General features: G+C 44.2%; 1 protein-coding gene across 10 annotated transcripts in view; it reads right to left on the reverse strand.

Annotated features, from left to right (window-relative positions):
- Septin11 (septin 11) overlaps positions 1-25,422 on the reverse strand; it is a 76,093-nt gene extending 50,671 nt beyond the window's left edge. For 8 of the 10 annotated variants that reach the window (XR_007835366.1, XM_051198240.1, XM_051198237.1 and 5 more), the window contains exon 1: positions 25,246-25,421. Coding sequence is in view for 9 of the 10 variants with exons in the window: in XM_051198240.1 (XP_051054197.1) it covers positions 25,246-25,272 (27 nt within the window). In the remaining variant the exon portion in view is untranslated. Of the gene's footprint in view, positions 1-25,245 lie in introns of all 10 variants that reach the window. The other 2 variants (XM_051198234.1, XM_051198233.1) reach the window with 1 other exon arrangement.
- Between the last annotated feature and the right edge of the window lie 382 nt (positions 25,423-25,804).

The following is a 25,804-nucleotide window of genomic DNA, read 5'->3' on the forward strand; positions in this document are numbered from 1 at the left end:
CCAACCACACATAGCTTGACCTTCCATATGACATAGTTCATCAGCAATTTTCAACTTCCTTCCCCTGCCTCCAGAGACAGGGTTTCTCTGTGTAGCCCTGGCTGTGCTGGAACTTGCTCTGTAGATCAGGCTGGCCTTGAACTCAAGAGATCTGTCTGCCTTTGCCTCCCAAGTGTTAGATTTAAAAGTGTGTGCCACTACTACCCAGCCTCAACTTCCTTTTTTATACTGTGTCTTCTGTGTAGTATGTGTACATGTTCACATGGGTATATGCCCATGTGTGTATGTACCTAGAGACCAGAGGTCAACACTGGCATCTTGCCCATCCATTCCCATCCGTACCTTTTGAGGTAAGATCTTTCAGTAAATCTGGAACTCAGATCTATTCAACTAAGTTGGCTGGCCCAGGAGCTCATGACATCCTTGTGTTCTTGGCCTCCCAAGCAGTGGGGTCGGCCCTTTATTGCATGGTGCTGGGGTTCAGTCAAGTAGATGGACCACAGGCAATGTCAGCTTAGAATAGTTCTGACTTTGGGGGGGGGGCCTCATCAAAATGGGGTAGGGTAACTATACCTGGTACCTCACAACAGGATCTTTTTCTTCTTCCCTGGTCTTTCATGATACAGTGTTATCACAGATTATCTCCAAAGTAATGTTCATCTTGAAGTGGTTTCTCTGCCTCACTTTCCCAAGTGAATGCTACTGTATTATGAAGCCCATAATGTCCTGGCCTGTTCCTGACATGGTGCTACACCTACACAAGCGCAAAGATCATAATTATGAAGCACTCTTCTAAACCATCACCTTTACACGTTCCAGAAAAACATGTAAAACAATGTAAATCTTTTAAATGAGCCATGTTTCCTTTCACTGATAATATATATGTGCATATATGTGTGTGTGTGTGTGTGTATGTATGTGTGTGTGTATGTATGTATGAAACACAAGTCATTCTGAAATCTAGTGTCTAACCTTGAAATACTACATGACACACAGGCTTAAAAATTCTCTGTAACTCATATATAAAAAACGAAACAGTGTGGACAGTGTCGTAGCACTGGCCATCTCTGCTACTTTTCAGCTGAATGGCTTTGAAGCCTATCTCTAATTGTTAAATGGGGATAATAAGTACATGCCGTAAGTTGGCTATTGTTTCAACTGAGATAATGCAGACACTGAGTAGTCTCACCCACAATAAACAATCCAAAAGTAAACAGTGTTCTCTATCAACTCAGCATCACCTCTGACAGGCACTGATGTTTACATGAGATACAGACATGATACCTAAGCTTGTAAAGTAGGAACAGTATTCTTCCCATGAAGCCTGTGGTCCCCTGTTCTGGAGATCACAGACATCTTATAATAACCACCTGCGACCCTATTATTTCTAGAACGTTTACCATTCATGTTGGCAGTTCTCTGGAAGGTAATTAAGCAACAAAAATGAAAATACCACAAGCAACCTGCTAATTTCCATACAAACTAGCGTCAGGGTTCATTGCTATACATATAATTTCAATTATTAGGAAAAATAAGCCCAGGGGAAGGCCCAGGACACAGCATCAAAGGGAACTAGTCTCTCCATTTGTAGTGATTGCCTCACCCGGGCAAGGCAGTATTTTCTGAATTCTAGGAGTAAATGACATTAAAATGTCAACAGTCTGAGCAACCCAGCATTGACCAAAGTTAGGCCGAGGCAACATAACTTAAACGAAAAAAGTAAAAATTCAAGCCCACTGCTGCTACTCTACTCATTTCTGTCCTCAACGCTCCCTGCTGAGACATCCTCAGAATTCCCCAAAGAAATTCAGCAGATTGTCAAACTCTGAGTTCCAGAACCTTCTCCAAACAAGTCATCCCAGTTAGTCCTCCAACCCTAACTCCCTGACACAGGAAGGGACCTGGGTTTGGAACAGCAGTTAATTTTCAGGTACTTACCAAGTAATTCCTTCATGCCATCGACTCAGTACTGAATTTAAAATGCAGAAATGGGGGCTAGAGATGGCTCAGTGATTAAAGCACTGGCTGCTTTTCCAGAGGACCCAGGTTCAATTCCCAGCACACACATGGCGGCTCACAGTTCCACAGATCCAACACCCTCACATAGGCAGGCAAAACAGCAGTGCACATAAAATAAAGAAATATTTTCCTTTTTGAGACAGGTTTTCTCTGTATTGCTTTGGAACCTTTACTTGCAACTCACTCTGTAGACCAAGCTGTCCTAGAACTCACAGAGATCTACCTGCCTCTGCCTCCCCAGTGCTGGGGCTAAAGGTGTATGTCACCACTGCCCAGGTAAATAAATGAATTTTTTAAAATGCAGAAAGGAATAAAACATGGAAAGCACTATAGTATAACAAAATGTCTGCTAATTACAGGAGCCTAAGTTAAACAAGAACTCAGAAAGTGATCTCTGCCTGGAGTCTGGAAGGGCGAGGACCTGCAAAGCAGGGAAGAGGCAGAGGGAAGGAACTTAAAGCAATGTGTAGAGACAGCACATTGGAAACAGGCACAGGCCAGACCTGCAGTGTACAGGAGCACAAGCAAGCCCCTGGGGAGCTGAGCCACTTGGGGAGCTGAAGAGAAGAGAAGATAGAAGGGCATTTTTGCAGAAATAATTTAAGATGGTTAAAAATAGATTCTGCCTCTCTGATAACTGAAATCCCTTTGGGAAGCTTTTTATTCTAACAAAAAGACCATATAGTTCTACAGTCTATCAGTTTATGCGAAAGTATTAGAGGATGAATTGTTTTTAAGAACTAGAGTGAAAGCTGGGTTATGCCTGGGATCCAAGCACTCGGGAAAAGCTGAAGCAGAAGGGTTCCAAGGTGAAGGCAAGTATGGGCTACGGTAGTATAATAAGTTCCTGGCCTGTCTCCAAACTAACACGCACGCACGCACGCATGCACCCCCAACACCACCTCCCTAGCCAGGCATGGTGGCTCACACCTGTAATCCCAACACGTCTAAGGCTCAAGGACATAAGGACAGACTGGGCTACATGGTGAGTCCCTGTTTAAAAAATTCCTAGTGTTTGAAATCTTAACCAGTTGTCAAAGGGCCTGGAAATGCTAGGAGTGATAGCCTCAATAAGCCCCTGGGCTCAGCGAAATAAAATGCGCCCCTGCTTCCAAACTGCTGACCGTGAAGACCCACTGTGTTTACTCAGCTGCTCCACATTTGGATCTGATGAGTCAAGGACTGGACAGAACTTGGCTCACATCTATCACTTGAGCTTGGTGGGCTTCTCCACTCCAATTTCTTGAGAAAAATGAACATGCATGCATTTATTAATTCCCTTGACACCCAAAGTCAGAGATTTGTTTTGTTTGGTCAGAGGCTTGAAATGTGAGTCGGAGGTCACAACATCTCATTTTTTTTCCAAAACTGTCAGTGTTGAGCACTCAAGATGTCTCCCAAGCGTGGGTTTTTTTTTTTTTTAATTTCCAAAATGCTAAAATGACACTCATTTCACAAAAGTTGTTCAGATAAAGCAAATATTCAACAGACTCCATTTAGAAAACTAGCAGAGAAAATGGTCTGAAGTCTTTGGAGCTACTTCTCTCTGGGCCACTTCATCTCCAAATCCAAATTAAAAGGTTAGTTACAATAACAAGCAACCCTTCCAGGAGTACCAGACCTCGGTGTTGGCAACTGCGCACTAAGCCACCAACCATGCTCTTGACCAACACAGAGTGCTGCCATTTCCAACTGCTTCTGTTGGCCTGGAAAATGAGACGAAAGTCCAGCACCTGCCTCCGAAGTCTTTCCTTCAAGACAAGGGAGCTGCTTCAAGCCGAACATAACGTGGACAGCAGACGGCTCTACATTCAGTGAAAGCCTTTGACTCAGCACCATGTTTCGGGGGGGGGGGGGGTGGGTAGAGATGTTCTCCCTGGAAATGTTTCAGAGGGGGCATCAAGGGGTAGAGGCAAGGCCACACAGAACACCCCAAATTACTTTTCAAGCGAGAGGACGTCCTGACACTGCTTATGCCTTTCACTGGAGCTGATGTTGGGAGCCTCATGGAACAACCATTTTTTCGGCTACAGAGCGGCTGAATATCAACTATTCCAAGAAACCCAACTCTCTAGTAGGATATTTTGCCATTTCTCTTTACAAGACGAGTGCTCTAACCCCTGAGCTATAGACCCTACCACTTCTTTTTAAAGTCTTCATTGGGCAAAGCTCAGGCTGGCCTTAAACTTGTGATCCTCCTGCTTCAGTTTCTTGCATCACACAAATACAGGTATGCAGCCCCATGCATAGCTATTGTCCATAATTTTACTATTGATAATCTAACTTTTTTTTTTCCATCACAGAAATGTAAGAAAGCAGGCTTTAGCAGGGCAGTGGTGGCACACGCCTTTAATCCCAGAAGTTGGGAGGCAGAGACAGGAGGATTTCTGTGAGTTCGAGGCCAGGCTGGTCTACAGAGTGAGTGCCAGGATAAGCTTGAAAGCAATACAGAGAAACCCTGTCTCAAAAGGGAGAGAGAGAGAGAGAGAGAGAGAGAGAGAGAGAGAGAGAGAGAGAGAGAGAGAGAGAGAGAGAGAATTAAAAAAAGAAGCAAGCAGGCTACAGGCTTTGGGGAAAAGAGTATCAAAACACATATAAAAACAGAACTGTGTTAAGCCAAGTCAACCTTTTAGGAAGACATTCCTAATAAGTTAGTAAGTGAATCCCTTTCTAGTTCATCCCAGACTCTGTTATTGCTACCAACAGCACATGGACAGACAATACATTTATTTTTTTTTTTTAAATAGGCAGGAAGAAGCAAGAAAACCAGAAAATGCTGACCTCCTAGCAAATGCTAGGGAAGGGAGGAGGAAGAACTTACAATTCCTCTCAGCTCCCAGCTCTCGGACAGACAGCCCTGGATGAGGTGGCCTCTCGCCTCTTTGGGTTCCAGAACTAACAACTTAGTAGAATTTGGCAACAGACTCTCTTGTACCTATAGCCACTTGCATTTTTCTATCACTGTCTTGCCAGATTCATAAATAATTTGTAGTCTGTAGGAACAGCCATTAACTGTCATTGGACCTAGCTGGAAAAGAGGTCCAGCCCTTCACTATATATAGCACACGCTTTGTAGAGCGCACATTTGCTCACCTCCTACACACCCTAGACTGGCTCCTTGGCTCTCTCTGGACTGCCAGGCAATTCAAACATACCTAAACTCTATTCCTCGTCTCCAATTTGATGTCAGATCACAGTTCAAGCACTTGCTTTGCTCCTATTTAAAACAAGCACATGTCAAACACACACACACTGCTCTAGTTGCTCAAATTTTATGGTATTCTTAAAGGCATCTCAGAGCTGGGGATGTAACTCCGTTGGTCAAATGTCTGCCTAGCATGGAAGGAGCCCTGTGTTCTGTCTCCATGGCTCATCCCAGAAGTCCTAGCACTTGGTGGAGAGGGATGGCAGCCAGCAGTTCCTCATCCTTGACTACATAATGAATTCAAGATGAGTCTGGGCTAGACAAGACCTGTCTACATAAATAAATGCTTTCGCATGTCAATTTTTAAAAACATTTTGTTTTTATTTTACATGTATGGGTGGTTTGCCTACATGTGCATCATGTGTATGCCTGATACCCACAGAGGCCAGAAAAGGGTACAAGACAGTTGCGAGCTGCCATGGGGGTGCTGGGAACTGAACCCAGGTCCTTTGGAAAAACAGCAGTGCTCTTAACCACAGAGCCATCTCTCCAGCCCCTGCATGTCAATTTTTAATGGTTTCTCTTTTGAAATACAAGAAGAAAAAAAAAAATAATTTCTTCCAGGGAAAATCAGACTTCAAATTACCAGAGTCAGATTACTAATGTATTCATGTGTCCCACACAATATTTTCCAAACACACAGATTTCACGTTGCCAAAATTTTCAGAAGGGAAAATTTCACTTCCAATCTAAATGTCCATCTTCTAACACTTGAGTCTTAGCTCTAGCAGCCTCCACATCTCTCCTCAGAGCCTGGGGTATGTGCTCATGAGGTAACAGCAGAAGAAGAATCCGAGTGATGGCCTTCCTGGTACGTTTTCTGCCTCCCATAATACCACTCGTCTTAGTCAACTATGGGAGCTGAGCCAGACCCCATGCTGACTCCTTCACTATCTTGTGTGTGTGGTGGGGGGCGGGGGGGGGGGGGAGACTGCCTGAGTGTATGTCTATGCATCACGTGTGCCAGGCCCATACGTGCAGGACGCCTGGAGGTCGGAAGAATGTGTCAGCTAGATCTCCCTGAGTCTGGAGTTAAAGATGGTTGTGAGTCACCATGTAGGTGCTGGAACCTGGGTCCTCTACAAGAGCAGCCAGTGTTCTTAACCACTGGGCCATGATTCTATTCTAGCCCCTCCTTCACAACCTTAGCATACATGATATCAATGCAGCAATTAAAAAAACCACACAAATAATTGAGATGAACTACTTGTAAAAAAAAGTAGCCGGTCATAATGGTGCACGCCTTTAGTTCCAGCACTTGGGAGACAGAGGCAAGCAGATCTCTGCGAGTTTGAGGCCAGCCTCATTTTACTAATAGTATGAATGTAAAAGCAGTAGGTTTGGACAAAGCAAATGTATTTTCTTTTTCAAGACGTGCTACTATTAGTTTAAATCCAGACTATATAAAGGTATTTAGAAAGCTGGGGGAAAAAACAACATTAAAAGATCTACTAATACATATCTTGTGCCCTCTTTGCTGAAAATTGTTGCTGTGTTTGCTACATCAGGTCAGTCATTTTAGAAGCTTTAATGGCGTCCTTCCTGGGAAGTTTAGCATAGATGATTTGAGGAAGCATCGTCCTAAATCTCAGGCTCATCTGTGCCATGGATTCAAAGGCCTCCGGTCAAGTAAAGGTAAGAGTAACTCAATCACACATAAGATGACAGATCTTGATTCAGGAAGCAGCAGTAAAATATTGAATAGGCTAGCCTCTGAGCCTTGACTGCCTTCCCAGGGTCAGTGTTAAAGGCTTAGTCTCCATCTTGGTGTGACATGGTAGAACCTTTGAGACATGGAACCTACCACTGTCAACACAGACCCAATCCACCAATCCATCATGGACAGGGACCTCCAAAACAGAAAACGAAAACTGCTCCTTTTTGTAAGTTGACTGTCTCAAGTATGTGTTACAGCAATGGAGAGAGTCCTATCTGAGCGTCCACTATGTCAGTAAACACAGATAAAATTGGTGAGCTCAGACTCTGTCTCCCAGAAACATTTCACAGAGGCAAGAGAACCCAAAAATTGGGCTCTGCAGGAGAAAGGGACATGGAAAAGAAACCGCACCCTGATGCAGCTGAAGGGCATGCCACGCTCCAGAAAGAGCTGACAGCCTCAACATAGCCCTTCCTCTACAGCATCGCGTCTTCTTCTATCAATAGAACCACTTAGCCTGAACTCGGGAGAGTTTCTGATGCTACAAGGTTCCCAGTTCCCAGCCATCGCAAATCCATCCCCCTAACTCCTGAGATGCAGGTACAGGCTTCCAAATTTAGAATACCCATATCTGCATTCTATCACAAAAAAAAGAAAATCATTATCAGCGCTTAAACTCAACATCAAGAGCTCAGCTACACACCTTGCTTATGCTGGAGGGAAATACACTTCCGATATATCTCAGAGCACACACTATTTCCCTCACTGTGCCCACAAGCCTCCAGTGTCCTTGCTGCAAGGATTTCTTTTAGAAACAGCATTTCCTACAATTACTCTACCAGAAATAGGCATAAACTCTCAACCTCCCAGACACAATCTCACAGATGACTCTATTGTAACTTGTCAATGGTAGAAACATTTCTCCCCCAAAGTGTCTACAATACTGCAAGTAGACTTGGGCAGGATGTCTCTGCCCTTCAGAGGTCCCACCTGTCCAACGACCTTGGTAAGAGTGACTGAGCACTGGGAGGTTTAGCCCGGTGAATCAGAACATGCACATGTGCAACCCCAGGTCAAGCTGCTTCTCTTGGAGCTAAGTTTTCTGAAGAGTCTCATCTAAAAATGACCCTCAGCCTCTTTCCATGATTCAGCACTGGTACCAGTCAATAAATACTGCATCCGAATAGTGTCTCACTGCCTTAAATTATGCATAAGCCCAAAGTTCAATATAAGTACAGGTAAGAGAGGCCCGGCACAAGTGGCTCTCCCACCGGGGCTGAATTTGCTCTTCATAGACGAGGATGGTAGTGGTGGTGGAAGGATGGTGGTGATAAAGGTAACGGTGGCAATGACGATGACCGCAGTGGTGGCGAAATAGCAGGAGTTGAAAGATGCTCACACATCTTTGCACTCATCACCTGTCACATTTATATCCTTCACTATCTATATGCTCTGTAGTGTTTAAATCACAAAATCCTCTGAAGATTACTGTGTACCTCTCTGACGACACTCACTCCCCCCTCTCCTCCACTAGCTTGGCTCTTTAAAAGAGATTGATCCAGGCCTCCAATGTATTCAAACCCTTTGAGGAGGGAGGGAGGAAGGGAGGTGTACAGATGCTTTGGGAAGCAGATGGCATGAGACTGGGCATAAGCAAGTGACTGCCCTAGGTAACAGGACACAAGGGTTTGCCACACAATTCTCAACTCTTATAGATATTTGAAATTTTTATTTAAAGCTTTGGCTGTCATGGTAGCTCATTCTCATAATCCTTATACTTTCTATTACACACACACAGAGAGAGAGAGAGAGAGAGAGAGAGAGAGAGAGAGAGAAAGATCAGATTATAATTATTCCCAGAATATACCCCTAAAATTGTGCTACAGTTTGGGAGCCACTAGCCCCTTGTGGCTGTTTCCATGTAAGTTACTTAAAACTTAAGCTAAATTATGGGTGAAGAGAGGGCTCAGCAGTTAACAGCCCTCGTTGCTTTCAGAGGACCTGGATTCCATTCCCAGCAGCCACATGGTGGCTCACAACCATCTGTAACTCTAGTTTCAGGGATCCAATACCCTCTTGTAATCTCTACCAGTACCAAGCATGCACATGAGCATATATGTAGATGCAGGCAAAACACGCACACACAAACTGTAAATCTAATAAAAGCAAATAACATTAACATTAAGCTAAAATTTCAGCTCTACAGCTATTTTAAGGGTACAATAGCCATCCATACAAGGCTAGTGAATGTCGTTGTCATATTTGACAATGCAGCAGAATACTTCCACCATCTCTAAAACTCCTACCAGCCAGAGCTATTCTGTAGTTATGGCTGGTATCCCCACCCTGGTAAGAGGGTTTAATCAACTTGGCCTTTGAGAACACAGCTGGTTGCAGTGAGCATGTCTCAATCCTGATCTACCACACAGCAGCTGTAGGCACTGGGTTGAGAATAACACCTAATAAGCCCACTCACAAAGCTACTGTGAAAGTAAGCACTCACTGGCGGAACTCTAACCACAGGGAAAATATGTGCAGTTGCACAACTTCAGGTAGGAAGTCTCTGGGATGTGTACATTGTCTAGTGGCAAGGCCCACATTCAGGTGCAGACTTTCTCAGAGTACATGTAAAGAAAGAAAAAAGGAAATCTGAAAATGGTTCCAGTTCAAGTTTGAGAAATGAAGGCATCACACATTACAACTTCCAATCTTCTCCATCTACCCTTTCTATTTTAGAATATAACAATAACTTCCTACTTGCTTTTCTTGCCATCAATTTTTTTTTCCCCCCTTAAAGGTAAGATTGCAGCTCAGGCAGGCCTCAAAGTTACTACTTAGCTGACGATAGCCTTGAACTCCTGGTGCCCCTGCCCTCCATTTCCCAAGTGCCTGGAGCCTGTCACTATACCTACTTGTTTGCAGTGATGTTTGTTTGATTTCACTGTGTATTGTATGCACATTGTGCATGGAACTGTGTTATACATGAGGACATGTCCATACAAGTACATATTGTATGTTGAGCTACTTGCTTTTTTTAAATTATTTTATGTGCATTGGTGTTTTGTCTGCATGAATGTCTATGTGGGGGTGTTGGATCCTTTAGAACTAGAGTTACAAACAGTTGTGAGCTGCCACGTGGGTGCTTGGAATTGAAACCAGGTCCTCTGGAAGAGCAATCAGTGCTTTTAACCCCTAAGCCATCTCTCCAGTCCCAAGCTAATTGCCTTTTTAAACACCTAATTTTCCCATGGTTAAGATTAAGAATTAAGGGGTTGGAGGAATAGCAAAGCAATTATCCTGGCACCTACATGGGATAGCTCACAACAGCCCCTAACTCCAGCTAAGGGGATCTAAGGCCTTCTTCTGGGCTCTTAGAGAACCTGCAGTCAACTGCACACACCTACACACACACACACACACACACAAACACACAAACACACACACTTACACACAGTGGAGCACATGAAGACAGGATCAGGAGTTAAAGACTAATCTATTTCAAAGACACTCTATTTCAAAGACAAAACAAAAATAAACAAATAAATAAAAACCACTAATGCTGCCTTTACAACATGAGGTTAGATTTTTGCATCTAGAATCCTAGTTCCCTATAATCTGGACTAATCTAAATCGTCAATCAAATAGGATCCTTTTATCTCTAAATATTGTATCAAAAAATGTAATAATAAAACAAGAAATCTGATAATTATTTGCATTAGGACATAATAAGCCCAGGACAAACCATTATTTCTCCTTTTTTAACAATTTATTTTTATTTTATGCACATTGATGTTTTGCCTGCATGCATGTCTGTGTGAAGGTGCTAGATCCTGGAGTTACAGACAGTTGTGACCCACCATGTGAGTGCTGGGAATTGAACCCAAGTCCTCTGGAAGAACAGTCAGTGTCCTTAACTACTGAGCCATCTCTCCAGATGCAAAAGCCATTCATTTCAAAAGCAAATGCCCCCCCCCACATTTAGTCACATGAGGAAAAGCCTAAGCCATACACACAATGTAGGCTAGCATATGGGAAGAGAAGTTAAAAGGGATAATTTTGTTACATAAAAGTTTCTTTATCCAAGGGGACAGGATTAGGGCAATTTATCTTAAAATTGATGTTTTATAAAAATAAACATAGCCTAAATATTTGATTTCACTTCAAAATATCTAAACATGCACTCATTTGTGAGGGTTTTTTGTTTGTTTGGTTTTTGTTTTGATAAAGGGCCAAGGCTTTTTCATCAGAAGAATTTGAACAAGTCTGTCCAGGTTGTACTTCCAGTACAGACACACAGACATCATTTATGAGTTCAATTATTTTGCTTTTTAAAAAATGTACTTTGTTGAGCACAGTGGTGCATGCCTTTCTTTAGTTCCAGCACTAGAGTGGCAGATGCAGTAAGGCAGTGAATCTGTGAGTTCCAGGCCAATCTGGTCTACATAGTGAGTTCTTGAACAGCCAGGACTATGGAGAGAGATCTAGTCTCCAAAATATATATATTATATACATAGCATATCTACATATAATATATGCATATGTATTTATAATATGTATATATTTATGTAATATATGTTTATATATAATTATGTATATGTGTTTATATGGGGGTATGTGCCCAGTGTGGCTCTGGGAACTGGACCCAAGTCCTCCCTCCATAAGAGCAGCAAATGCTATTAACCACTGAGCCATCTCCCTAGCTCCCAGACTCAGCATAAATCGAAATCTTTTCCTCCATCTTTTTTACAAGTATTTTACCCATATTAAACTCATGAGTTTTAGCAAAATTCTTACCCTTACTGAATCTTTCTAACACATCTAATTTAGAAACAAGTCAATTTTCACACATTTCATAGATTTACTGAACATAAAACTAAACCATGCATGTATGATGACTTCTACAATTGGCATGAACAGGTTTAAAAACAGACAACTGGTCTACTCAGCATACAACTGCAAGAAGAGACTGGCACCTGTTGCCCTCAGCTGAACAGTTACTGCTACTAGTGGGGTAGTCAAAGCCAGTTGGCACATGCTGGGCTGCCAGAGTGTTGTGGAGAGGATGGGCAGTGTAAAACAGCCAGCAGAGTCTGAAAACATCCCCTTCAGATTCTGACCCACTCCTGGTCCCTGTGTCACTTCTAACCCTGCCTTAAACCCAAAGAATACTCTTGCAAAGGGATGCCAAAGAGGAAATAAAGCTACTGGTTAGCTTTCAAGTACAGCTCAAATTCCATAATAAAAGAAGTCAAATTCCCATTTATCAAAGAGAAAGGCAAGAGCTGAAAATCACTGACTATAGCACAAGACCCTCCTGCTCATGGAAGCTGGGCATCCTTGAGTCTCAGCCTATTCTCATCAGATACATTGTAAGCTTGTCACAATAGTACAGGACACAGAATAGAAACACAGAGCTAGCACAGTCATTGAGGAAGTCTGCCAGAATGAGTTCAGACAGGAGGTAGGAATGACAAGTCTGCATAACTCAGCCAGACCTAAAGCCCAAGACTGGCCTTAGATCTGGTAAGGTTGAGTAGGAGCCAGACCTAAAGCCCAAGACTGGCCTTAGATCTGGTAAGGTTGAGTAGGAGCCAGACCTAAAGCCCAAGACTGGCCTTAGATCTGGTAAGGTTGAGTAGGAGCCAGACCTAAAGCCCAAGACTGGCCTTAGATCTGGTAAGGTTGAGCAGGAGAGTGAGAAGAACTATGGTTCAGGATTCTTTCTTCTTGCCTGGTGTCAGCTGGGGCACAGATCTGTTGATGTAAAGAATAGGAAACAGAAAAAGCCAGTGAAGAATAAGAACAGCTCTTCAAGAAGGAGAAGGATGTCCAGCATGGAAGCATGGATAAGGAAAGGACTCATGAACAAACACGCACGCACGCACGCACACACGCCTGCCTGAAGAGCTGTGGACTGTTAATGGCTGCTGAAGGCCAGTCATTTTTCTTCAGGAGTGTAGCTGATAGTGAGCTGTGCATGCTTTGGTAAATAGCCTCACACCCATGCTCATACAAGCAACCTTAATTAAACTCAGTGGTTTTTTTTTTTTTTCTTTTTTAAGACCCAAAAGCAGTAAGGGGACTTGGTGAAAAGAATTAGGGGGGAATCCACAGGGAGTAGAAGGGGATGAGAGACAGTAATGGGGGGGTGAATAAATATCAAAATATATTTATAGATATATTAAATTATCAAAGAATAGATTTAGAGTTTTAAAGAGAAAGATCTGACAATGTTTTGCAACATTGCCCACTGTGCCTACATGAACCCCACTACAGAATGTCAAAAGGTCATCATCATCCACTTCTTTATTGTTTACTGTTGAGCCATAAGTGAGTCATCTGTTATCACCCACAGCAAGGCTTGGGGAACATGGTAAAGCGGGGATGGAAGGAATATATAAGCCAGAAAAAGGGCAGATGTGTTGTGGACCATTGTCTCCCAAACATGGCATGGCCACTGTACATAAGTCCACAGCAGCTCTGATTACCTTCACAAGACCTGCACACAATGGGGACCCTTGACACCCCAACATGTAGTGAGGAGGGGATCAGAAGGCGTCATCTCTGAGGATTCACAGCCTGTTAATTGATGACGGGAGGAGGGGATTTTCTTCAGTAATGTAGCCACAGCTGCTGTAAATAATTCTTCACTGTGCTTATAAGAAAATCTAATGAAATCCATGGGGGGTGGGGGAGACTGGTTGTCCAGTCCTAAAACCATATACATACAAACAACAAAATGGGACCAGCAGGTCATATTTATACACGTGTGCATATATAAACACATATATGTAACAATAACAATCAGGGAAGAGGCTAGCAATTTGTGGGGAAACATTTGGAAGGCGATAGAGGAAGGGGAAAGTGATGTAATCATATTTCACTTAACAATGATAAAAAATTTTAGAGAAAAAAAGAATTTTTGAAAAAGTAAAAAATATATGTGAAAGCAGAAGAGGGTAGATAGCTGGGAAAACAAATGAGATTGGCAGAAGTTGGAGGAGGGTAAGGGGGCATTAGGGGGAATATGATCCAAATATATCATATATATGCATGTAAACGTCATAATTCAACACATCACTAACTATGTACAGTTAACATATATGCTAAATAAAACAATTTTCAAAAACCCAGTTTAGCTGCAAATCCTCAACCACACAGCTTAAAAGCCAGTTGTAAACTGTAAGTGCCTGCAGCAAAGTAATTAGTCATTTCAATGGCTGAAAACTTAACTGTCTAGCTTAAAGCCATAAATACCTAGGAATTTTAGTTTCTCAATGAGAGGCAAATCTGCCTACCAACAATTAACAAAGCTTTCTTAGAGGGTTCAGAGATGAATATGTGCTTCAACTACAAACTATGCAAACAACAGTCCCTCAGGGAAGGGTGACTAAGAGTTGATTTGGGATGGAAAGGGACCAAAAACAGAAAGGTATGGTGCTGACAAACTCTAGTCCGAGGTAGTGGTCCCAGACTGCTGGGGTGCGCGCGCGCACACACACACACACACACACACACACACACACACACACACACACACACACACCAGAGAGAACAAAGATGGGGCAAAAGGATGTTATTACCACTGGGGAGACCATGATGCCCAGATGAATTGGCCTGCTTTATTTATGGCCTTTCTAAGAATCTCTCCAGGATTTCAGAAACAGCCTCTGGCCCAGAAACGAGATCATTTGAGCAATTATCCTAAAAACTCCTGAGCAAACAAACTAATCCAGAGCCTTCAAGTTGCTCAATCTTGAGACCTGCCCCACAGCAAGGAATCCATGCCTGGTATTATACACCTGGTTAAAAGCTCAGGACCAGTGTGGTCAAAGGCCCTGGGGAAGGAGGGGGAAGGAGGGGGGGAGTGAGAGAGGAAGCTACTACTGTTGTGCTCAATGGACAGTGTCACACTGCTTTCTAAGTGTTTGTTTAGACCCATAGATTAGTGCTGCTCTCTCAGTGTCAGTCAGAGGCTAGCAACAGTTAATGCAGAGACTCGGAACTCTTCAAAGGGCTAAGAACTGTCGAGAGCTCAGCCCTGAGAGGAGACATCTCCATCACTCACTCCAAATCCTGGGAAAGATTGCAGCAGGCAGGAGAGAAAGAATGAAAGATGAAGAGAATTTCCGAAATAGTATCTTCTTAACAAGACATGGCTGTTGTGCTCATGAGCTCACAAGATAAGCGGTCCTGCTACATATCACAGATAAAAACCATGAGTCAGATCTTTAAGCTGTTTTATTCAGAGAGCTGGCAATCAGAGTGGCTTGGATTAGAACCCTAAAGATCTCCTTGTCTTCTACTTGTCCTTAGCCAGCAAATTATATAGAGGGGAAAACTCCAAAATGGACTAATAAGAAATGTAACCTACCTGAAATAGGTAAATCCAGTTTTAAATGAATGCCATCCATTCTAAAGCAAACACATCTAGCCTGAGAACATGGAAATGACTCTCAGTCAGAGACGAGTTTTTACAAAAGTTTGATGTCTGCCCTCCATGAAATAGTGGTAAAAACCTAGTAAATGACCAATTTGCTTGAGCATTTTGTTTGTTTTTCAAGATAGGGTTTCTCTCTGTGTAACTCTGGCTATCCTGGAACTCATTCTGTAGACCAGGCTGACCTCAAACTCACAGAGGCCGTCTTGCCTCTGCCACCCGAGTGCTGGGATTAAAGGTGTACACGACCACCACTTGGCCCCTGATCATCATTTTAACACCCCAGGCAGCCTGCTATTATGAAACATTCTGATTCCTTTATCATATGACGTCAAAGAGCCCCCAAACAAGAAACAATGTTATGTCACCCAGGTTTCCTTAAAACACAAGGGCTTGAGACAAAGTCTTACATGATGCAGTTGTTTGGTGGGATTCAGCAGAACCAGAGTACAGACTAGAGAGAGTGAAACATGGAAGGAGGAGAAGCTAGTGGACAGTGATTGGGAAGCTAATCACCCATACAGACTGAAGCTCATTATGGAGCCCTCGGAAGATAAGTATCCCGTACCTCAGAATTGCCCAACTTACTAACCGAAGTGAAAGTCTCAAACCATGCCCTCAGTCATGGGTTTCCTCTGGGATGAGAATTATTTGCACATCCAAATATGCATACAGGTCAAAAAAGTGAAGCCTGGGTTCATCAGCACAGCTCTGAGTCTATACCTACCTGAGGTTCACACAGCAACAGACAAAGGTAAGCTGTGTAGAGAGAGGCAGGGTTCACACACGCATTCAATGCAAGTCTTAAACAACACACTTGGAAAATGAGTTTCACTTCTTCAGCCAATGTTTACAGGGAAGGAAGGTACACAATAGAGGCCCTTGCCTCAAGTTTGACATCCAGACTAAGAATACATGACCATGCCCAAAACTTGTCAAACACTGCCAATGTGATGAGAGTCTGCTTGTTTTTTACTGCTCATATCAGTATTTGACAATCCCTTGTTACTTATATACAGATTTATTTGCTCATTTGTTTATGAGATTTCTTTTTTGGAATTGTCTCATTCTGTAGCTCAGGCTGGCCTCTAACTCACAATAATTCCCCTGCCTCATTTTCCAAAGAGCTAGGATTTGAGGTACATTACCATGCCCAACTATTCATTAATATCTTTTTAAAAGATCAAGTATCTAAGACATACTATAGAGAACTGTGAGTGGGATTTCACAATGGTGCAAATTCAAAGAAAGAAATCGGCCAAAGCCCATCTAACAATGGGGGTTTATGAATCTTCAGATGAGCTTCAGAGTAGGAATGTTTAACACCAAACGTGGGCTAAGGGGGTAGGAGTTACACTTCTGAGGTGCAATTCCGGCTAAAATGATCTGGGTGGCAGTGTGAAGTTTGAACCCAGCCTTCAGTAAAAGGCTGTTACTATAACATTCACTTCCTCTTTCCCCCTACCAGCTATGGTTCATTGTAGACCACCCAAGTGTCGCTGTAAACATGGCTGAATGAACTAACTCAGTTTCATCTGTAACTCTTTGAGTAAAGAACTGTTACTATTCTAAGAAGGAGGTAAGTAACCTGCGGGAGGTCACAGAGCTTGGCAAAGCCTGCTGGAGCATCCTGGTTTCAGGGCCTGCAGTCTCCCCCAAAATGCTCTGAGAGCTGCTTCCCAGCATAGGCAGAAGCAAGGAAAGGAAGTGAGACATCTGCATTCAGGACAGGCGGGCTGGGAAAGGTCTGCTTTGGAAGCCTCTTGAGGGAAATGTTTCTGTCTAGCAGCTGGAAATCCTAATGGCCTCACAGCCATTTCCCACAGAGTGAAGTCCCAAGCTGGGGCCACCAGCAAGCAGGACAGAAGGTCTTTCAGAAGGTCACCACATCGCTTAGCGCATATCACGGTGAACAACAGGCACAATCACGGGGCCCTCAATTCACTCTGGCCATTCCTTAGCTCTCTTTACTACTTTGCCATCATCCCACCATGACCAGCTGCGATCAGAATAGTCCTGGGAGAGTGTGGAAAAAAATCACTAAACAATCTTTTTTTTTTTTTAAGGTCCAGTATTTCAATCCAAGTATCCTGAATGAGCAATGAACCTTTACTAACTCTCTCTCTCACATACACACATACACACACACACACACACACACACACACACACACACACACACACACGTATGTTGGCTTCATTGAGGATTCAGGAGATTCAGTGCCTAGCACAATATGGCCAATTGTTATTCAAAATACTAGCTGCTTTTCCCTGGAGGATCAATCTCCCATCCCATGGCAAGCAAGCTTGGCCAAGTAAGGATTAACAAACTATTATCCACTCGTCCTGATGAGTCTGGGGATGATCATTTACTTTAGCCAATGAAATTCATGGGAAAGTGATCCATCAAAGTCAGCTCAGCTTGTCTTTCTTTACCACCACAAATGCAAGCCTGGCTGCTGGAGTCAAAACAGACAGAACTGAGAAGAGCCTTCAATGAGAAATAACTCTTTGTTACGTAAGCCACCAAACCTCAGTCAACTTATTACCTCAACACACTTTAACGGATACAAATGGTAGACCTGTGTGCATACTGGTCTAAAAGCTTTGGTTCTGAGTATGGCTTGAACGTTAAAACGTCATCCACAGGTTCACATATTTGAATACTACTCTCAAGTTGGTAGCACTGTTTTGGGAGGTGGTATAAGCTTTGAGAGGCAGGGCCTAGGTGGAGGAAGTGGTCTAGCTCCACTTCCAGGCTCAGATTCTCTGGCTCCTGGTCCTCCATGATGTGAACAAGATACCGTGGAGCTGGCCACCGCCATCCCTTCTGTGTCGGGATGGTCTACATCCCCTCAAACCTGAGCAAAAAGAAGTCCTCCCTCTCTTCAGTTACTTCTCATCCACAGCATTACAAAAAGCCATCACCATCCCAATGCTCTACCCACCAACAGGCTGCCTCAAGCTAGGTGTGTGATGGCTCATGCCTCACTTCTCGTGTACATTATTCCTCGCTTGTACAGCATACACACACTCTGTGTATTGTATATCTTGAGAATACGAACATAATTGCTTCAACAGAAATTTTAACTTAAAAATCAAGAGACTACCAGACATGGTGACACATACTATATACAGCCAGTACGTGGAGGCAGAGGTAGGAGGATCACTAATTTTGAGACCACACTGTGCTACTTAGCAGTTACATACCTAGTTCAAGACCAGTATGACATACACAGTAAGACCCTGTCTCAAAAAATAAAAACAAGCTCATCTGCACAAAGATTATTTGATGGCTACTTTTTCCTAAGTTTCAAAATCAGGCCAGAATAAATTCAGTGGACTCTCTATGAAATTCACAAATGTATACAGCATAAAAATACATAAATGAGATGAATGAACAGGTCTTAAAACTTAAGGAAATGCTAGTCTTTAATACATATTTCTATTCTCACAGAATCAAGTGGGCTTTGCATTCCTTTTCCTAATAATCCTAGTTGCGCTAAAGTTCCCCAGTCTTCACATTTCTCCTCCAAAGGCTCAGTGTGAAAGGTATCTCCTCTCCTGACACTTTCTCACACCTCCTCTTCAGAAATTAACCTTGAGGAATTAGCAGTCTGCAGATTTTCAGTGTCTTCCTTCCTCCAATTCCAAGAGTCAGAAATGTTTTAGTCTGGGAGCAAGGCATGAATAGGATATAAAGTATTCAGAGTAACAGCAGGGAAGACATGTCTATACAAAAACGGCTACATAACTTGTACCTCTCACTTCAGTCCACTCTCTCCACCAACCCTGAATGCTAACAGCTGAGCTACATGAGATTTCTTCAAAAGGTTCTCTCTCACTTCCTGATTTTTTTGCACACACCATTCTCTCAGCTCATCCATGTTTGTTATTACTTATTACAAGCTTACTAACGCTTGTCCATGGCTACCTTGGACTTTATTTCCCCACTCAGTCCTGCTGTCAGGAAAGCAATACCACCGGATTTACAGGACAGGAGCCAGGCTCCAGGAGCCCTGACAGGCTTGACTCGGCCACTTGACTAATACCTCAATTAAAGAGACAAGTCACTGTGAGATGCAGTCACATGTGACGACTACATGTGAGTCGTCACAAAAATCTCAGCATGTGTGCACAAAAAGTGAGTGATCAACACCCGATGAAATAGTGATTACAGAAAAGAATGACTGTTTCCAATTTATAAGAAAATTATAAAGTCTTCCCCAAGTGATGATACTTAGCAAAAGAAATAATGTTGACAGGTGGTGGTGGCTCACACTTTAATCCCAGCACTTGGGAGGCAGAGGCACATGGATCTCTGTGAGTTGAAGGCCAGCCTGGTCTACACCTAAGGCTGTTACAGAGAAACCCTGACTTGAAAAAACAAAGCAAAACAAAACAAAAAAAGAAAAGAAAAGAAGAGGTAAGGTAAGTTTCATATTAATTAACTTCCTACTTGTAGGGTCCAAAGTTACCTCCTTGGAGGATGACTCCTTCCTGCTTTTACACATCACTCCCCATCGGTCAGGGGCCACAGTCCCACAAGTGGATAGACAGTGTCTGCCTCATGACCTCCCGTGCCACTGGGCTTGAGCACCCAGCTCTCATTCACTGGCACTGACACTAGAAACAAGTTAGCATTTGACTTCAGTCACACCAGGGACCACACCCCTGCTGTCTAACTCAAGCCAGTACTGAAACAATTTCTGGTCATCCACCAAATTCTTTTTAGGATCCTGCCCATGTATTGTTTTTTTATTTCCAACAGAAGTGGCATTGATGGACTGCAGGCATCGCTGAGTGGGTCAGGGGAGGTACTGTTTAGCTGAAGAGTGTTTTCTGTCAATCTAGATTTAAAAGAGGCGGGGAGGGTATTGGTTACATTACAAAGTAGGTCCTCTTGGGGAAAAGGATAAAAGCTTTAGATTTGCTGAGTCTTAAATAATGGTTTGGCTTCACTGACCCCAACTGCGACAGGTGTAGCCAAGGCCACAAAAGACAAATCCCAACTGGGGAAAAGAAAATCTAAATTCGGCCTTTCCTCTTCCCCCCAACAAATGAAGATCCTATTAAAGAAAGAAAGAAAGAAAGAAAGAAAGAAAGAAAGAAAGAAAGAAAGCCTGAAGCCTGCTCCAGAGTATGGCATCTTCAATGGGGGAAATGCTTAGTGCTTTGGCAATCAATCAAAGCCAGCCCTCCAAATCCTGGCAACGTGGAGCCCCGACATTATTCATCCCTTTATCCCAACAGACACATGGTAGCCCATGCCCAACACTAAGTATCCAATATAAAAGTGTTTAGATGATCAGGCAGGGCCAACCAGGCACACTGGTTTTTCTTTTCTCTTTTTTGTTGTTGCTGTTTTTCAAGACAGGGTTTCTCTGTATTGTTTTGGAGCCTGTCTTGGAACTAGCTCAGTAGACCAGGCTGGCCTGGAGCTCACAAGAGATCCACCTTCCTCTGCCTCCCGAGTGCGGGGATTAAAGGCATGTACCACTAACAACCGGCTGGCACTCTGGTTTCTAATTAGCAGTTTAAGCAACATGGGTTACTTGGGGAAGTAAATCTGCAGAAGTTGATGGAAAGCTGACAGGGGTGTGTGTGTTCCCTTCTCTGGTTTCCTGAGTCCCACTTCTTTTAGTATGGACACATTGCTAAAGGTCATTTAAAAGATTATTTTTTTTAAAGACTTTATTGATCTTTAATGTGCCAACCCAAAATTCCCAAGGGAACATTAGGATTAAAAATTATTTTCAACATTAGGATTAAAAGTTGATCCTTGGGGTTGGGGAGGTGATTCAGTCTAACAGGACCCTGGTTCAATTCCACATCCAGGGATGACATGCTGGATTCTGCATGCTCATGCTGCAAACACCATAAACTAACAATTCAAATGTTTTTAACTCTGGCTAAGTCTGATAGGACCAGGTCTCAGGTGTTGTCACACAAACCCCAAGAAGCCTGGAGTTCCCACTGCAGCTGGAACTAGCAGTGTATGGACAGTGAGTGAACACTCAGCTCTAGAAAAGGAACTGAAGACTTTTCAGAGACAGGAGAAAAGATTTTTTTAAGAAATTAATTGGTTTTCAAACAGTTTTAAAAGAAGCACTATTGCACTTTAAGCTGTACTTGCAACTCAAAGTCTTCAATGTACACAGTTCATATCAGTGACTAAAGAGTTACAATTTTTCTAGAAAACACCCCAGCCACAAAGTCCATATATTGTATAGATAGCTCTTCCCTGAGCATTTTTCAGCTCCATTAATCCTTCACCACACGCATCAATCTAGATCCTTCCTTCTGCCCTCACATTTTCAAACTGCAGAAATGTCAACTTAGAATAAAAGAACACAACACTTGCGTATCTTTAAAACTATCTTAAGAGATTCAGAAAAGCCTGCTACCTGATTCCTACCTGTCCTCAGCAACAGGCACATACTTCCTTTCTCCCCAGTTTCCAAGTCACTTTATTAACACATAGCGGTTTTAAACCTTTTAAAAATGATTACACACATAAATAACTGCTTCAAGTCAGAAGGGAGTTTATGGTCCACAGCTATGTTCCTAACTCCAGGGACAGAGACTGGCATGAAGCAGGCACTCAAAAGTGGTATTAAATAACCAATGTTCCCTTGGTTTTGTAATTTGCTCTTCTATTTCCCAATGGACGAAAAGACAAACAAATGTCTTGAAGGACATCATATGGCATTTCCACTGGAAAAGTTGAAACAGACCTTTAGCTAGGAGAGAAAAAAGGAAGCAATGTTTCTACACTAGGGAAGTAACTAAACCACCTCACTCCTAAAGTTCCTTCCAGTTCCTAGACACTATAACCTAGATACCATCCCTAAGAGAGAACACCCATCTACAAAAGGCCCGGTTCCCAGGCAGTAATTGCCACACATTGTTCAGGATAAATTGATACTTTGGGATGTGATGCAAAAATACTAAACCATTCAAGCTGGAAATATGTCCATAGGAGAGAAGCCCCCTTGCTAAAGTAGGTGCAGTCTGAAAATAGCACCTGTGCTTCAGGCCCTCTCAGAGCCAAGGTCGGTGAGGAAATGGACAAGCTATGAACACAGATTAAAAATGGGATAAATGGCATCACATTAAACTTTAGGTTTTGCTTGGTCACCAACAACATATCCTACCTAAGAAACGTGTGAATTTAGCCTTGAGATTTAAGCAGTTGTAATTGAATATATACATTTCACAATATAGAAACACAGCGTTTGAGGGATGGAGCAGGTAGCTCAGTGGCTGACTGAAGTAAACACAAGAACATGCAGTTAATACTCAGAATGTAAAAGCACCACAGACCCAGACACTTATCATACACGTGTCCGTCCGTTAAAACACAATTGTTATCCATTGCATATGTCACTCTAGAATGTCTAAAACCAAGAGCAGCTAAAGTAGGTCTTCTCTCTGGACAGGTTTGTTCAGACAGGAGAAAGATTTATGTTTTCCTTGACAACTCTTTTTAAAATTTTTAATGAATTCTAAAAGAACTAAGGCCATTCATGAGTACGTCCACTTTGGAGTGACTCTCCCCCTTTCTTTTGTCTAAAGACCAGCACAGATAAAGGGACAGGGGAGGCTGGAATCAATTTCAACATTATAGATGCAGCACAGACTTGTCCAGGGCTGAGTTCGGAGAATCTTCTGCACTCACTAGAGCTGCTCTGAGAATGAGAAGTTTCAGAGGCCACTCTTAAAAGATCCCAGAGGAAGCAGTCAGACCGCCCTATGTAAATGTGATCACATAACCTCAGAAGCCTTATTCAACTTTGTAGCTCAGCCCTGATCATCTCATTTACAACTATAGGCGGGGTGGGGTGAGGTGTCTTGTTCTTAAGTTTTAAGTAATTTGATCTTAATTCCAATGACAGAATATGCATAGAGAAGCACTCTTTTCTGTATAGCCATACTTTAAAAATCTCTCCTATTAGCTGAATGAAAAGATCTTCCATAAGAACTCTGTAGGATTAAGCTCACATATGGCTGGCAGACCCTATCTTGGATATGATCACAGCCACACAACTAAATCTTAAGCCCACATGTTGTTCCGATTTAACTGGCAGATATGAACCTACTAATTTATTGGAAATGTGCAGCAGATTATTTCGTCCACCTTCCCCCAACCCTCAAGAATGCACCAGCAATAAGTGTTGCTGAAAAAGACACCCCCCCCCCTACACAGGATACTTGCATTCCCAGACGCTTGCCAATGCATCTAAAACATACATTGTTATTTTAGTTCTTTGAATCTGTGCCCTGAAAATAAGTGTGCGGAGGGCCAGATTTAACCTTGGTTTCTAAAGAGATGAGCCCAGAGACTATGCAAATCCCCTCAGTAATGATGGCCTAGGACCAATTAACAAGAGCATAATTTGTGTGAAGAGGAAGACAAAATTCTTGAGACAATGTCATGTAACAGAGTTTGGAAGGCCTAAAAAACTCACAGGAACACTTATCGATGACCAGCGCACATTTTATCATCGTGGAAAAGCATCTCAAACAACAATAACAAAAGTAGCCGAACCACCAAATCGAGGTAGGTGCTGCAAAGGTTGACCCCATGAACTTCCTGCTGGGCTGGAGACTCCTCATGGGTGCAGGTTTATGTCTGGAGAAGAGAGCGCAATGGGGTAGAGCCAAGAGTCTGAGCATCCGGGGGTTTCGTAGCTTTCAGCATGTACCTAAGACTTTTCTCTATATCTACAAAATGTCAGGCCACCACCCGCAGCTAGCAGCAAAGTTCCAAAGGAACGCAAAAGAAGATGGGGTACTAGCCAGAGAAGGACTTCACAGGAAGCGCCCCAATGGCAGACCAGACAAAAGTGGGCTATGATCGTCGACAAAGAGAATGAGAAAGAGAAAAGAGGACCCCGCCTTTCCCACTGGGCTTGGCTCCTTTCAATAAAAAGGAAGGGCTACCGCCACGGCCCCTTCCCTCCTTTACACCCCAGGCTGGGGAGCAGACCCTGAACTACATCCTCAAAAGTCCCACGAGCTCTGGCTGGCTCCGGAGTTACAAACCCAGAGTGCTATACTCCAAGAGGCGCAGTCGGTGGCGTGTACCCCGGCCCAGAGTCGGGATAGGAGCATCCGCTCCCAGCTTTCGGGTGCTAGGGCACTCCTCCACCAGACACCCACCCTCCCTTCCTCTTCCTCGAGCCCCGCATTCAATACCTCCGCCCCCGGCCTGCCAGCCGCAGAGTATTTCAGGACTTCCACCCACCCCGAAAGAGAGCCCTTTGAAAACTTGTGTGTGTGTGTGTGTGTGTGTGTGTGTGTGTGTGTGTGTGTGTGTGTGTGTGTGTGTGTGTGTGTGTGTGTGTCTAGGGCTTTGTCCACATCCTGGGCAGGGCCGGGTCACCCGGGTGGGCGCCTGAGGGTGTCCGGAATTTCACAATACACCGGGTGTAAGCCACCACGGAAATCCCACCCCTTGGACCCGCTTCTACAGCCGTGTGACACAGCGCTTCGGTTCCCAATTCCCATGCCCCGATCGCCCCCGGGGCGCGGGAGAAACCCTCCACAGCCGGCGCCTTCCTCCACTGTCAGCAGCCGAGCGGTGTGCGCGGGGAGAGGGAGGTATCTGGGGAAAGCAGCGGCTCAATCTACCCCTTTAAAGGCAGCCTCGCGGAAGGGTCCTTTTTCTCCCGCATCCCCGAAATAGGGGCGCGCCTAGGAGATCCACTGTTGCATCAGGTAGGCTCTGAGCCTGCCGACTCCCCAAGCTCCCCTCCGCCCCAGACGCGCGCCCAAACGCATGCACACACCCACAGCCCCACCAGCCACTACCCAGAGCCCCCTCCTTGTCCCCGCAAGTCTCCACCCGCACGCGCCCCAAAGCGGAGCCCACCGGAGCCCCAGGATCAGCGCGCTGGGGAAGCGAGGCCCCGGCACTTACACTCGGTCTCCCCACAGCCACGGCCATCGCGACTGCGGCTCCGTTTGCTCCCGGCTGCTCTTGGCCGACACAAGCTGCTGCTGGCGCCCAGATTCCCGATGGCCTCCCCCGCGCCTCTCTCGCGGCTGCGCCCTGCTCGCGCCCGGCTCCCGCGCGCCTCCAGCCGCATCTGCTCGCCCGCGCCGCCCCGCCCGCTTTATTCCAGCAACATGGCCTCCCGCCTGGACGCGACCATTGGCTGCCCCGGGACGGGGGTGCAGGGAGCGTCCCGGTCCCGGCTAAGCGACCGAACGCCGTGGGCAAACCACAATCCTGGCCAGCAGGCACGCTGATACTCTCTAGAGTCAGCCACCTTCCCTCCTGTAACTTTCTTCCGTGCCACTAAGGTGTCCCAAGCCTGGTTGCTGCCTACCTTCCCCCGCTGCAGCACATGCTGGAGTCCGCGTAAAAGCCTAGGCGCGGAGGTCCCAACCCCGGGCTGCCACGCGCTGCGCAGAGCCGGCACCTGGAGCTGCTAAGGGGTGGGGCAGGGACAGAGAACAGGGGCTGCATCTCGAGG

This window comes from Phodopus roborovskii, unplaced genomic scaffold, assembly GCF_943737965.1.
Source record: "Phodopus roborovskii unplaced genomic scaffold, PHOROB, whole genome shotgun sequence".
NCBI classification, from domain to species: Eukaryota; Metazoa; Chordata; class Mammalia; order Rodentia; family Cricetidae; genus Phodopus; species Phodopus roborovskii.